General features: G+C 37.2%; 1 protein-coding gene across 1 annotated transcript in view; it reads right to left on the bottom strand.

The window, feature by feature from the left end:
• Nucleotides 1–15,148, bottom strand: part of FMNL2 (formin like 2) — a 1,741,163-nt gene that overhangs the window by 126,583 nt on the left and 1,599,432 nt on the right. The window contains exon 18 of the mRNA XM_044074902.1: nucleotides 7,480–7,714. Coding sequence (XP_043930837.1) covers nucleotides 7,480–7,714 — 235 coding nt within the window. The remainder of the gene's footprint in view (nucleotides 1–7,479; nucleotides 7,715–15,148) is intronic.

The raw sequence follows: 15,148 nt of genomic DNA, 5'->3' as shown, positions 1-15,148 counted from the left end.
AGACACTGAATAGATCATTAGAAATGTGCTGTCATAATGTGGTCTGTCACATTACAAAAAACATATACATAAACAAATATATGACAGTACATGAATCATAGCTTAGTTCAAAAGCAAAGCATATAAATATGTATAAATAACACATTACTACAAAGACATAAAAGACTTTCTAAAAAAATATAAAAAATGCTGAGTATATATCTATATACTAAGGCAATATATCAAGGAAAAATACTTAGTGAATCATTAAAAATGTACATATCACTTTTCAAAGGGTGTATATACATAATAATAATGCTCTTAGAGCTCAAATCACTTAATGTTTCGTTTCCTAAGTCTAGGCTTGATCGATGCTCTTTCATTCAAACCTGACCCACTATCAGCCCTTAGTCGGACAATCCAATCACTCTCTTTGCTCTCAGTATCACTTCTAATGTCACCACCTCTCTTATTAGGTGTTAAAACTTCAAGGGCCCTAAATAAAAAGTGTGTGTATCGTGCTTAGCTAGGGCATTATGTAATGACCCTTTCCTAATGTGATATACATGCTCTCTTATTCTGTCTCTAAATTTTCGATTCATTTTTCCTACATAGAAACTCTTACAGACTTGACAGACTGCAAGATAAATCACATTACTTGTCATACAGTCTGCAGTAGCTACAGTATTAAAGTGCGTTGTTTGTCAGGATGTATAAAATCAGATGCACAATCAATATACTGACAAAAATTACAGTGTCCACATGGAACAGTATAACCTGTAGTCATCTCAACTTTCTTTTGTTTTGGATAACAGAGCATTCTGTTAAGATTCTTCTTATTTTTATATTGAAATTTGGGAATATCACCAACTATTTCCCTTAGGTCATCATCAATCTGAAGGACTGCCCAGAACTTACTAATTATATCTCTGATCTCAAAATGGTCAGAAGTAAAGGCAGTTGTAAATTTCACTACAGGTGTGGTAGTAGATGAATTCTCTTTTGGTAGACAACCTTGGGCAATGGGTCCAAAATATGGCATAGCCGTGGTATGTCTTAAATCTGACATTTTCTGCATACTATCATTCACTTCATTGATATTATAACCTCTATCGATTAATCTGCCCTTAAGGTTCTCTAATTCCATACAAAAACCTTCTTCAGTTGGATTCAAACGGGAGGCTCTGATGGCCTGACCCTTAATTATATTTTTAAACACAAAGGAAGGATGCATACTAGATCTTAATAGTAAAGAGTTACTATAGCATGCCTTCCTAAAAATACCTGTGTTGATCAAGCCATTAGGTAATTTCTCTAGAAACAAATCTAAGAATTCGATCCTATCTGTCGAGTAGTTCATGGTAAATCTTAAGTAGTCAGTTAATCTATTCATTTCATTCAATAATAATTCTAGTTGTTCTGGTGTCCCTTTCCAAAGAATAAAAACATCATCAACGAAAAAGATTACGTATTCTCTAAATACTTCAACATTGAATAAGACATTCTCTTCCCAATGGGCCAAAAACATGTTTGCATAGCTATTAGCGTGTCCCCATTGCTACGCCATCAACCTGCCTATAAATAGTGTCATCAAATATAAAAATATATTGTTCTCCAGTACTAATTCTAAGAAATGTACCACCAAATCTATCTTGACAGCACTATAGTCACTATGCATTCGTAAATATTCAGAAACATAAATGAGGCCAAGATTATTGAATCACAGTAAATAAAGATTGAATGTCAAGTGTAACAAAAAGTATATTCATTGTGGCTGGCATCATCCTTAATACATTCATAGAAATCTAGCAAAAATTGTTTAGAGTCTCTCAAAACAAATCTATTGTCATTCAGAATGGGTCTCAAGTTTTTTTCAATATATACTGAAAGGTGCTCAGTAACCCAATCACGACCTGAGACTATTGGTCTCATGGGTGGGTTCTGAGCATCCTTATGGATCTTTGGTAGTCCGTGTATAACTGGAATCAAAGGTTCTTTAATGATTAGATACTCATATAGATCTTTCTCTATTAAACCACTCATATGGATGTCTAGTAACGTATCCTTTATCAACCTTATAATATCCAAAGACATATCTGAAGTAATGCCTTGATAGAAACTATCATCTAACATATCCCTCATGGAGCTATAGTAGTGTGAGGTATTCAAAACCACTAGTCGCCCACCTTTATCGGCAGGTCTAACAACTATTGTATCATCATCCTGTAATTTCTTCAGACTAACCCTCTCATTATGTGTAAGGTTGTCTTTCTTACAACATTTCTTGTTCATATTCTCTTTATAATAATATTTATAGAGTTCTTCTTCTGTAAGGCGTTGGAAAGTCTCTACTAGTGGATGATTTACAGGGACATATTCACTAAGATTTTTAAAATTGAATTCCCTACTTGTCTGGTCTCTAGTGGCAGATCCTTTGTAAAGTAGTTTAAGCATAACATTTCTACAAAATAGCTTCAGATCTACCACAGTTTCAGTAATCACGCTTCTACTTTTACAGTTCACCTGCAGGAGCGGACAGTAACTCTACGTATTCATTTATCTAATATTGTTTGCATCTACAAGAGCGGACAATAAATTTGCTACTACCCTTTTTATACACTTAATAATGGCCAGCATAGAACTTGACTACGTCCCTCGAGGTGAACACCAGAGGAACGTAGACCTGCTGAAGAGATTTAAACAGTATCTTGAGTGTACTGCCATTTCGTCATGGCAATTGGAGAGCCTGGCACCGAAAGATGACATCATCACCGAGAGCGCCGATATGGAGAGACTACACAGACTCCTTGACGAAACCGAGAAGAGCTTTTTTAAATTAAAGAGGCTCCAGGTGCAACGAATGCACCTACAGTTTTGCCTCGATAATAACATCGTGCCTCGAGGTCTGCGCATATTTAATATGCCGAGCCAGGGTCGTGAATACCCTGAACTCCTAACTGCATGGCAAAAATTGAACTTAGACACCAGTAGGAGGTACTTGGATCTATTGATAAACTTTTTTGGACCTGAAGAAAGTACGTTAGCAGAGGAAATAAATAAAAAACACTCCATGATTTTCAAAGACTACGCACAAGGTATAGTTCAACCACTATTTGAAAATCTTTTGGACAGTGTATTAGCCTTTGAACGAAAACTGTTACAACAGAAAAGGCACAAAATAATTAGAGATTTAAACGACTTTAAATTAGGCCAAGTCTTTGCATGGCCTAGGCATGGACATGGTTCTGAGAGTATTAATAATTTTGACTCCAATGGTCATGTCTATAGTAATGTATCAGGTGATAACAATGTTAAAAGGAATGTATATAGGAATTACAGGGGTATTAATCATGACAGTTTGAATTCTGTGAGAACTCCGCTTGTTGATTTGAGGGCAATGCATAATAAGACCTGTGTAGATAATAATTTGCAAAATGTGAGCACTGCTAGTAACATTGCTGCCACAGATAATGGTATTAGAACTGTTAATTATACTTCTATGAATACAGTCACTAGTGTTAGGCAGGGTGATTTATTTGAGATACAAGGCAGTGATAAAGGAGAAAACAGCCACACCACATAATGACTCCACTAATCCTATAGATTCTAATGCTGTCACCAGTAATATATCTAATACTGGTGTCAGCAATGACTCTAATGATGTGATATATATAATGCATCCTAGCATGCATGCTGAGACTAACTTATATCCCAAAGTACAGGTTGTCAAAAATAAGCCTGTTACTCAAGACCAAGGAATAGACACTATTGTTAGACCCAAAGTGCAAAGCACTTTAGTGAATTCACTACCTGAGACAGGTTTGAATGTTTCTTTTCCTTACCCATCCAATTAGAAGGGTCCCAGGCATCGATGAGCCGTGGACGACAGAAAAGGAAACTCTCAGAGGATTTCCCACAGGATCAGACCCTGAAGAGGATGTGGAACAAGGACAGACGCTAGTATACAACCTATCTGATAAGACATTAAGTCGTGATGATCTTAAACTATTGAGCAAAGGGTTGAACTTTGTTCCAAAAAGTAGAAGTGTGATTACTGAAACTATGGTAGATCTGAAGCTATTTTGTAGAAATGTTATGCTTAAACTACTTTACAAAGGATCTGCCACTAGAGACCAGACAAGTAGGGAATTCAATTTTAAAAATCTTAATGAATATGTCCCTGTAAATCATCCACTAGTAGAGACTTTCCAATGCCTTACAGAAAAAGAACTCTATAAATATTATTATAAAGAGAATATGAACAAGAAATGTTGTAAGAAAGACAACCTTACACATAATGAGAGGGTTAGTCTGAAGAAATTACAGGATGATGATACAATAGTTAGACCTGCCGATAAAGGTGGGCGACTAGTGGTTATGAATACCTCACACTACTATAGCTCCATGAGGGATATGTTAGATGATAGTTTCTATCAAGGCATTACTTCAGATATGTCTTTGGATATTATAAGGTTGATAAAGGATACGTTACTAGACATCCATATGAGTGGTTTAATAGAGAAAGATCTATATGAGTATCTAATCATTAAAGAACCTTTGATTCCAGTTATACACGGACTACCAAAGATCCATAAGGATGCTCAGAACCCACCCATGAGACCAATAGTCTCTGGTCGTGATTGGGTTACTGAGCACCTTTCAGTATATATTGAAAAAAACTTGAGACCCATTCTGAATGACAATAGATTTGCTTTGAGAGACTCTAAACAATTTTTGCTAGATTTCTATGAATGTATTAAGGATGATGCCAGCCACAATGAATATACTTTTGTTACACTTGACATTCAGTCTTTATTTACTGTGATTCCAAAAAATCTTGGCCTCATTTATGTTTCTGAATATTTACGAATGCATAGTAACTATAGTGCTGTCAAGATAGATTTGGTGGTACATTTCTTAGAATTAGTACTGGAGAACAATATTTTTATATTTGATGACACTATTTATAGGCAGGTTGATGGCGTAGCAATGGGGACACCTTGCGCTAATAGCTATGCAAACATGTTTTTGGCCCATTGGGAAGAGAATGTCTTATTCAATGTTGAAGCATTTAGAGAATACGTAGTCTTTTTTCGACGTTTTGTTGATGATGTTTTTATTCTTTGGAAAGGGACACCAGAACAACTAGAATTATTATTGAATGAAATGAATAGTTTAACTGACTACTTAAGATTTACCATGAACTACTCGACAGATAGGATCGAATTCTTAGATTTGTTTCTAGAGAAATTACCTAATGGCTTGATCAACACAGGTATTTTTAGGAAGGCATGCTATAGTAACTCTTTACTACTAAGATCTAGTATGCATCCTTCCTTTGTGTTTTAAAAATATAATTAAGGGTCAGGCCATCAGAGCCTCCCATTTGAATCCAACTGAAGAAGGTTTTTGTATGGAATTAGAGAACCTTAAGGGCAGATTAATCGATAGAGGTTATAATATCAATGAAGTGAATGATATTATGCAGAATATGTCAGATTTAAGACATACCACGGCTATGCCATATTTTGGACCCATTGCCCAAGGTTGTCTACCAAAAGAGAATTCATCTACTACCAAACCTGTAGTGAAATTTACAACTGCCTTTACTTCTGACCATTTTGAGATCAGAGATATAATTAGTAAGTTCTGGGCAGTCCTTCAGATTGATGATGACCTAAGGGAAATAGTTGGTGATATTCCCAAATTTCAATATAAAAATAAGAAGAATCTTAACAGAATGCTCTGTTATCCAAAACAAAAGAAAGTTGAGATGACTACAGGTTACACTGTTCCATGTGGACACTGTAATTTTTGTCAGTATATCGATTGTGCATCTGATTTTATACATCCTGACACACAACGCACTTTTAATACTGTAGCTACTGCAGACTGTATGACAAGTAATGTGATTTATCTTGCAGTCTGTCAAGTCTGTAAGAGTTTCTATGTAGGAAAAATGAATCGAAAATTTAGAGACAGAATAAGAGAGCATGTATATCACATTAGGAAAGGGTCATTACATAATGCCCTAGCTAAGCACGTCAATGCTAACGACCATACACACACTTTTTTATTTAGGGCCCTTGAAGTTTTAACACCTAATAAGAGAGGTGGTGACATTAGAAGTGATACTGAGAGCAAAGAGAGTGATTGGATTGTCCGACTAAGGGCTGATAGTGGGTCAGGTTTGAATGAAAGAGCATCGATCAAGCCTAGACTTAGGAAACGCAGAAACATTAAGTGATTTGAGCTCTAAGAGCATTATTATTATGTATATACACCCTTTGAAAAGTGATATGTACATTTTTAATGATTCACTAAGTATTTTCCTTGATATATTGCCTTAGTATATAGATATATACTCAGCATTTTTATATATATTTTTAGAAAGTCTTTTATGTCTTTGTAGTAATGTGTTATTTATACATATTTATATGCTTTGCTTTTGAACTAAGCTATGATTCATGTACTGTCATATATTTGTTTATGTATATGTTTTTTGTAATGTGACAGACCACATTATGACAGCACATTTCTAATGATCCATTCAGTGTCTTGATAACTCTTGGTAATTTATTTATAATGCATAGACTAGTTATTTTTAACATTTTTATTAGCCTAGTAGAATCTATGATATTTATGTATTAGGAATATATACCGGTATACATGGTGCACCGATGTGTTCTTTATATTTATATATATATATATATATATATATACATATTTACTATATGGATATTTTGTATATATTCCTTTTGTATATATTCCTTTTTTATACATATAGCCTTACAAGTTTAGCTTGGTTTTTAAAGGTGCATTGCTATATGTTTTAGATCCATACATCATATACACATATACCTTGTTTTACATTTCCTTTTAAATTTGTAATTGGTTCATATATTGGTTGATTGACATACCCATATATTGAGCAACCTTGTCTCTGCATTTATTAAAGTGACCTGAAGAAAGCTTGTTTGTCCGTTGCAATAAATTGTTTGTGTGAACTACAGAATTTTACGCTTTATTTGGATGTACTTTGGTTGATTTATTCATTTTGGAGTTATCCAGAGCGACACACCTGTGGACTGCCCAGCTTCACTTCTTCCATAACTGACGTATTCAAATTTAAACAAAAGTGTTTTAATGATGCCAACATTATTCCTAATTTGTATTCCTCCTGTTAACCAATGGAATTTATGCTTATCAGTTTAATGTACGTTTCTGTTATTACTATTTCTGTTTGCTTTCATTGCACAATACTGTCTTTCTATTGCCAACTGACCCAGGATGTGCCTGAAAAGGTTAACAAATGCTTAAATAAATAAATACATGCTAAAAAGGTAGATTTACTCTAGTTGCCTAGAAAGCTACACAATGTCACATTGCTATTTTTTGAGATAACTTCTTAAACTTGTGGACCAATTCAGATCTTTGAAGACACTGAAGGACCAATTACATGGCAACATGGACGGTTTTTAGTATTACATAGCTACTGACCGGTGTCAACATTGCAATACTTTCTGCAAAATTCCCCATAAAAGCCATAATGGTCATCTTCTGCATGAGTCTCTCAATTTTGTAGAACTGCATCATGAAGCGATCTTCATCTGACAAGTTCTCCACTGGCTTTTTCTCCCGCTCGTACTGCCGATACAATTTTACTTCAGCCTCTGTGGGAATGAACCTCATTAAACACTCTACAAAATCAACAGGCAATGTTTTCAGATCAAACCTGTAAGGAAGAAAAAAAAATGTATAAGAGGAGGTTTACTTTTTCATTATTTTACTAATCTCCAATCACATGGATCAGTTTGCTAACTGTGCACATCTTATTTTTAGAATTTAATTTCAAAAACAATTTTTAGAAAACAAAATATTCAATATAATTTCTTTAGGAATTTCTAGAAATATCCTGTAGATGGCAGTGGCACTTCACACACACAAACTATATTTTTATTTATTTATTGCATTTGTTGACCGGGAAAGTCCACTGGGCTAGAGGAGCCCATTTTCAGTGGAGGCCCGGGGAGAAAAGCTCCACAAAATTAAAATTAACATACAAAATATATACAACATATTTAAATACAATATTGATACATAGAAATTAGGATACAAGGCTGCAAATAAAAACACAAGTTTAACAGTGAAATCATTTCATTAATTACAAACAAAGGTCTTAATCTATGAGAAAGAGAAAGAATGAAAGAAAGAAAGAGGTAGGTTAGTACACATGATGATGTCATATGGGAAGTTACTATCACATGGGAGAAAGTGAATAGTAGAAGTGGCAAAGTGTATGAAAGTCAGCTGTGAACAGGAAAGAAGGATGCAGAATATCCGAGTTAAAAACATGAGAATAGTTATATTAATGTGTAAGGGTCAAGCTGAAGAGTATGGTTAGAGGGTGTAAGGCAGGTGGACAGAATGAGTGAGAGGTGAATAGGAGGTGACAGAAAGAGATAGGAAGCAGGTGACAGAGAGAGACAGGGAGGTACAGAGAAGAATAGTGGTAAGTTTTTAAAGCTTGATAGGTGTATGGCAGGTAACAGAAAAATATAGGAAGTAGGTGACAGAAAGAGACAGGAAAGTGCAGAGAAAAATAGTGGTAGGTTTTTAAAGAAGCAGGTGACATAAGAGACAGGAAGGTAAAGAAGAGAGTGGGAAATCAGGTGTTGGGATTTTTGGTGGGGTACAGGAGCAAAGCCACTGAGAGGAAAAATGTAATTTAAGTGATTTTTTTTTAAATGAGGCAGGATTACTGATTGCTCTGAGTGATGGAGGAAGGTTATTCCATAGCTTGGAGACAGCAAAGGAGTACAGCATTTGGCCAGCTGAAAGTTTGGGTTTCTCAATAGATAACATTTTGTTTTCAGATCTGAGGTGGTGATTGGGGTGGTGCATGGTCAGTATGGATGAGAGGGATGGGCAGCTTTCAGGTTGGAAGATTATTTTGTGGGCTGTAGTTAACTGAAGGTATGTAAGATGATGGGGAGATTCTAGCCAATTTAGTTGATGAAGTGAGGAGCAGTGGTGTGCTGAGTATTTAGTGTTTGAAGCAAATTTGGTGATTTTATTATAGCAGGCATCAAGCTTATTTTTTAGGGAGGATTGTAGGTTGGTGATGATGGGGCTACCATATAGCAAAGTTGGAAGTAGAAATGATGAGGCTAGGGCCTTTTTAGCAGTGAGACTGAGAAAATAGTTGCGTCTGTATAGGGTACCTAAGCTTTTGATGTGTTTTTTTGATGTTGCTGTGAATGTGAAGGTCAAAAGTTAATTTGTCATCAATGATGACACCCAGCAATTTTGTACTAGGGACAACTGCTATGATAGTGTTGTTGAGGGAGCTAACAGTAAATATGCACAAGCTTCAGGCAGTGTTTCAGTTTTTCAGTGATGCACACAACCACTGAGTGCTTATTGCTAGACGGACATACTTACAGCGGACTAACATAATGAGGTTTTAGACACACTCATGGTGGTACATCATAACTTAATACCCATATAAGTATTTCTGAGTTTTATCAAGAAACTTCAAATGGAGGCTATATGACAAGACTGAATGTTTACCTGTTTTCTTTGATTGAATAGTAGATATAGCTATTATGGTGGTAATTTTGCTTCCTCGCTGTTTTCATTGATAACTGCATAATATTTGACTGTCATTTGACATTTCACTGCTGGAACAGTTCCATACATATTTTTAAATATGTAGCACATTGATCTGCATTTTCTTACAAGAGTACATAGTTTCTACAGACTCTCATTACTTAAAATTGTTGTACAGATTATAAGAACATTAAGGAACAAACAAAATCTTCTGAAGGTTGGATACCACAAAGAAACCATATACAGTCTTTCAAGTGAATGATATAAACTGTAGCACCTGCCTCTAAGACTGGCTTCTTGTTTTTCCTGATAATTTGCATATCCCACTTCTTTTGAGAAATGCAGATGCGTCCATGATATGACAGAAGAACAGAGTTCATCAATTTCCATTTAAAATGCATTAGATAATTTGTAATATATGTCATAAAACTGTATGTCCCCCTAAGTACCAATTGTTGCTCAATCAGAGAAGAAAATAAAAGGATGAAAAGGCATTCAGCCCTGGGAATGAAATCCTTCCCAGCAATGGCAGTCAATCTGGCTACTGTTTCTCAGGTCTGATAATCAATTACCTATAACACAACCTCTGTACTCACTCCATGATCAGTTATTTGCTATTGTCTTTGTCATCATGCTTTTACCATATGTGCCTTGACAAGTAGGTCTATTAATTCTACCCTGACATACTTAACCTTTCAAGCATTTGTTGAACCCCAAAATGAATTAGGGAAAGACCTGTCAGATTCTGGAATCATCATATCTTATGATGAAACTGATGACTTGCATGATGGCCTAAAAAAGAAAAAAAGGTCCTTGCTCAGAAACATGGAAAGCAGTTACACAGTTACTTATATACCTTTCTTTCTCATGCTGATAATGTGCATAACACATATCTAGCTAAGTTACATAAATTTGATATTAACCATCTGTATTTGAGCCTATCATGGGATTTTAATGCAGATAGACATTTGTTTTGCAACAGTTTTTTTTAAATGACAGCAAAAGTGGAAATATTTTAGAAACAATATAAGTTATTTCTTAAAAGATATTGTAGAAAAAAATGCATGGCAAAAAGACCTACAATATGAATGTCTCTATCAGTCCATTCAAACATCTTCTATATCCACTTTATTTACTTCAGGGTCTTGGGGAACCAGAGGCTGTGCTGACAAGCAAAGGGCAAATGACAGAAACAGGTCTGAGATGGAATACTAGTTTATTGCAGGACACACACACCTAAGGGTCATCTGAACCCATGTAATTCACTTACCAGCAAAACTCTGGGATATTTATTTTATTTTCCATTTGTTTACCGGGTTAGTCCGACTGCACACAAGGTGACTGTTTTCAGCAGAGAAAAGCTCCAGATACATAGTAAAAATTTATAAAAAAAATAATAAAAATAATTTAAAAACTATATTTATTTATTTATTTATTTTTATTTATTTACCCTTCACAAAACCAAACTGTGTAGGACCCAGAGTTTGGAGATTTCCTATATCCTTGTTTATTAGGTCCATGATGATGCGTTCCATACCTTTGCATATCAGACTTGTCAGGCTAATGGGGTGATAGTTCCCAGGGTCTGTAGTCATTCCTCATTTGTGGAGAGGGATGACTGTAGCAGTGTGCCATTCGGTAGGGACAAAGCCTGAGGTGAGGCTGTGATTGAACAGGGCACACAGGTTAGGTGCCAGCTCAGTCTGTAGTTCATGTAGAACACAGCTAGGGATATTGTCAGGTCCCATAGAAGCTGTATTCTTGGCCTTGGACAGTGATGTTTTAACCTGTGCAGCAGTAATACTGGGTGCATGGCAATCTGCTGGTATTGTGATTGGTCCTTTGGGGGGGAGGGGTAAAGTTGGCACTGAATCTGTCAGCCAGTATATTGGCAATATATGTTAGCTCAGTATAGGAGGTGTCATCGTGCAACAGCTCCGAGCAAATCTGGGTATCGCCGTGGAGATTCTTTACATAACTATAGAAGGCCTTGTGATTGTCTTTACTATCTGCTGCAATTCTGTTTTCATAGCTAGCTTTAGACGATTTGATGAGGGATCTCAACTTTTGCTGAGGCTGATAAGGGAGTTTTTCCAATCTTGGGACTTCACCTTATTTCGCATCAGTTTCCTTCTTCTGTTGTAGAGTTTGTTTATGGCATGGGACCATCAGACTGGCTTCCTTTTTTTGGAGGAGAGTATCTTGGTTCTATTGGGTATGGCGCACTCCATGCATTTGTGTAGGTGTTCATACAGGCATTAATGTATGATTTGGCGGTCATGCAGCTGTTCTCCAATTGTATGGGTGCCGTGAAGTTAGCCACCTCTGTTTTTAAGAGCCCAAAGTTAGCTTTTGAGAAGTTTTTCATGGTGGTTACCTTTGCAGGGGTGGGGTGGGGTGGAAGGGATGTGGATTTCCAAGGTGATTAGTTTGTGGTCGGATCTAACCAGGGAGGAGTTGACTATTGGTAAAGAGCAATGGTCGCCCATGTAAGTAATGACCAGGTCAAGGATGTTGCTACCTCTAGTGGGGGTAAGAACGAGCTGGTCCAGGGCATTGTAATTAATGAATTCCAGGAAACATTGGGCAAGTGTATTGGTACATGAGTAGTTTTCCCAGTTAATGGAGGGGTAGTTGAAGTCACCCAGTATGAGAGTGTTAGGTTGGACCCTATCATTCTCCAGGGTGCTTAGGAATGTGGAGTGTGAGTCTTGGGCCATGGTTGGGGACCTATAGCAGGCTATGACCTGAATCACTGTCTTACCCAATGTTAGCTGCAGCTGAAGTATCTCTGATGCGTCATGTTGGGCTACCAGTCTGGAAGTGTGCGCATCCTTTATGAATATGGAAACACCACCGCCTTTGCAGCTTCGGTCCAAGTTCAGAGAAGAAAATAAAAGGATGAAAAGGCATTCAGCCCTGGGAATGAAATCATTCCCAGCAATGGCAGTCAATCTGGCTACTGTTTCTCAGGTCTGATAATCAATTACCTATAACACAACCTCTGTACTCACTCCATGATCAGTTATTTGCTATTGTCTTTGTCATCATGCTTTTACCATATGTGCCTTGACAAGTAGGTCTATTAATTCTACCCTGACATACTTAACCTTTCAAGCATTTGTTGAACCCCAAAATGAATTAGGGAAAGACCTGTCAGATTCTGGAATCATCATATCTTATGATGAAACTGATGACTTGCATGATGGCCTAAAAAAGAAAAAAAGGTCCTTGCTCAGAAACATGGAAAGCAGTTACACAGTTACTTATATACCTTTCTTTCTCATGCTGATAATGTGCATAACACATATCTAGCTAAGTTACATAAACTTGATATTAAGCATCTGTATTTGAGCCTATCATGGGATTTTAATGCAGATAGACATTTGTTTTGCAACAGTTTTTTTTAAATGACAGCAAAAGTGGAAATATTTTAGAAACAATATAAGTTATTTCTTAAAAGATATTGTAGAAAAAAATGCATGGCAAAAAGACCTACAATATGAATGTCTCTATCAGTCCATTCAAACATCTTCTATATCCACTTTATTTACTTCAGGGTATTGGGGAACCAGAGGCTGTGCTGACAAGCAAAGGGCAAATGACAGAAACAGGTCTGAGATGGAATACTAGTTTATTGCAGGACACACACACCTAAGGGTCATCTGAACCCGTGTAATTCACTTACCAGCAAAACTCTGGGATATTTATTTTATTTTCCATTTGTTTACCGGGTTAGTCCGACTGCACACAAGGTGACTGTTTTCAGCAGAGAAAAGCTCCAGATACATAGTCAAAATTTATAAAAAAAAATAATAAAAATAATTTAAAAATTATATTTATTTATTTATTTTTATTTATTTACCCTTCACAAAACCAAACTGTGTAGGACCCAGAGTTTGGAGATTTCCTATATCCTTGTTTATTAGGTCCATGATGATGCATTCCATACCTTTGCATATCAGACTTGTCAGGCTAATGGGGCGATAGTTCCCAGGGTCTGTAGTCATTCCTCATTTGTGGAGAGGGATGACTGTAGCAGTGTGCCATTCGGTAGGGACAAAGCCTGAGGTGAGGCTGTGATTGAACAGGGCACACAGGTGAGGTGCCAGCTCAGTCTGTAGTTCATGTAGAACACAGCCAGGGATATTGTCAGGTCCCATAGAAGCTGTATTCTTGGCCTTGGACAGTGCTGTTTTAACCTGTGCAGCAGTAATACTGGGTGCCTGGCAATCTGCTGGTATTGTGATTGGTCCTTTGGGGGGAGGGGTAAAGTTGGCACTGAATCTGTCAGCCAGTATATTGGCAATATATGTTAGCTCAGTATAGGAGGTGTCATTGTGCAACAGCTCCGAGCAAATCTGGGTATCGCCGTGGAGATTCTTTACATAACTATAGAAGGCCTTGTGATTGTCTTTACTATCTGCTGCAATTCTTTACTATCTGCTGCAATTCTGTTTTCATAGCTAGCTTTAGACGATTTGATGAGGGATCTCAACTTTTGCTGAGGCTGATAAGGGAGTTTTTCCAATCTTGGGACTTCACCTTGTTTCGCATCAGTTTCCTTCTTCTGTTGTAGAGTTTGTTTATGGCATGGGACCATCAGACTGGCTTCCTTTTTTTGGAGGAGAGTATCTTGGTTCTATTGGGTATGGCGCACTCCATGCATTTGTGTAGGTGTTCATACAGGCATTAATGTATGATTTGGCGGTCATGCAGCTGTTCTCCAATTGTATGGGTGCCGTGAAGTTAGCCACCTCTGTTTTTAAGAGCCCAAAGTTAGCTTTTGAGAAGTTTTTCATGGTGGTTACCTTTGCAGGGGTGGGGTGGGGTGGGGTGGAAGGGATGTGGATTTCCAAGGTGATTAGTTTGTGGTCGGATCTAACCAGGGAGGAGTTGACTATTGGTAAAGAGCAATGGTCGCCCATGTAAGTAATGACCAGGTCAAGGATGTTGCTACCTCTAGTGGGGGTAAGAACGAGCTGGTCCAGGGCATTGTAATTAATGAATTCCAGGAAACATTGGGCAAGTGTATTGGTACATGAGTAGTTTTCCCAGTTAATGGAGGGGTAGTTGAAGTCACCCAGTATGAGAGTGTTAGGTTGGACCCTATCATTCTCCAGGGTGCTTAGGAATGTGGAGTGTGAGTCTTGGGCCATGGTTGGGGACCTATAGCAGGCTATGACCTGAATCACTGTCTTACCCAATGTTAGCTGCAGCTGAAGTATCTCTGATGCGTCATGTTGGGCTACCAGTCTGGAAGTGTGCGCATCCTTTATGAATATGGAAACACCACCGCCTTTGCAGCTTCGGTCCAAGTTCTGCGGCCGAAAGGTGTGGAATGAGTTATAGCCTGGTAGTGCAGGGGTGCTTTCTGCTGCCTTGAACCAGGTCTCTTTTACGGCACAAATGTTGATGTTTTCCATTGTAAGGAGTGCTTCAAGCGAGTGCATTTAGAGATTTCGACTTCTAGCGTTGAGCAGCATGACCCTCAAATTGCATTTGTTTGTAGCTGTTATGATGGTGATTTGGTCTTTGGAACACTGCCTAAAAAAGT

Source organism: Protopterus annectens, chromosome 6.part0 (assembly GCF_019279795.1).
Source record: "Protopterus annectens isolate FY-2018-M chromosome 6.part0, PAN1.0, whole genome shotgun sequence".
Taxonomy (NCBI): domain Eukaryota; kingdom Metazoa; phylum Chordata; order Ceratodontiformes; family Protopteridae; genus Protopterus; species Protopterus annectens.
This window is presented reverse-complemented; position numbering and strand designations above follow the sequence as displayed.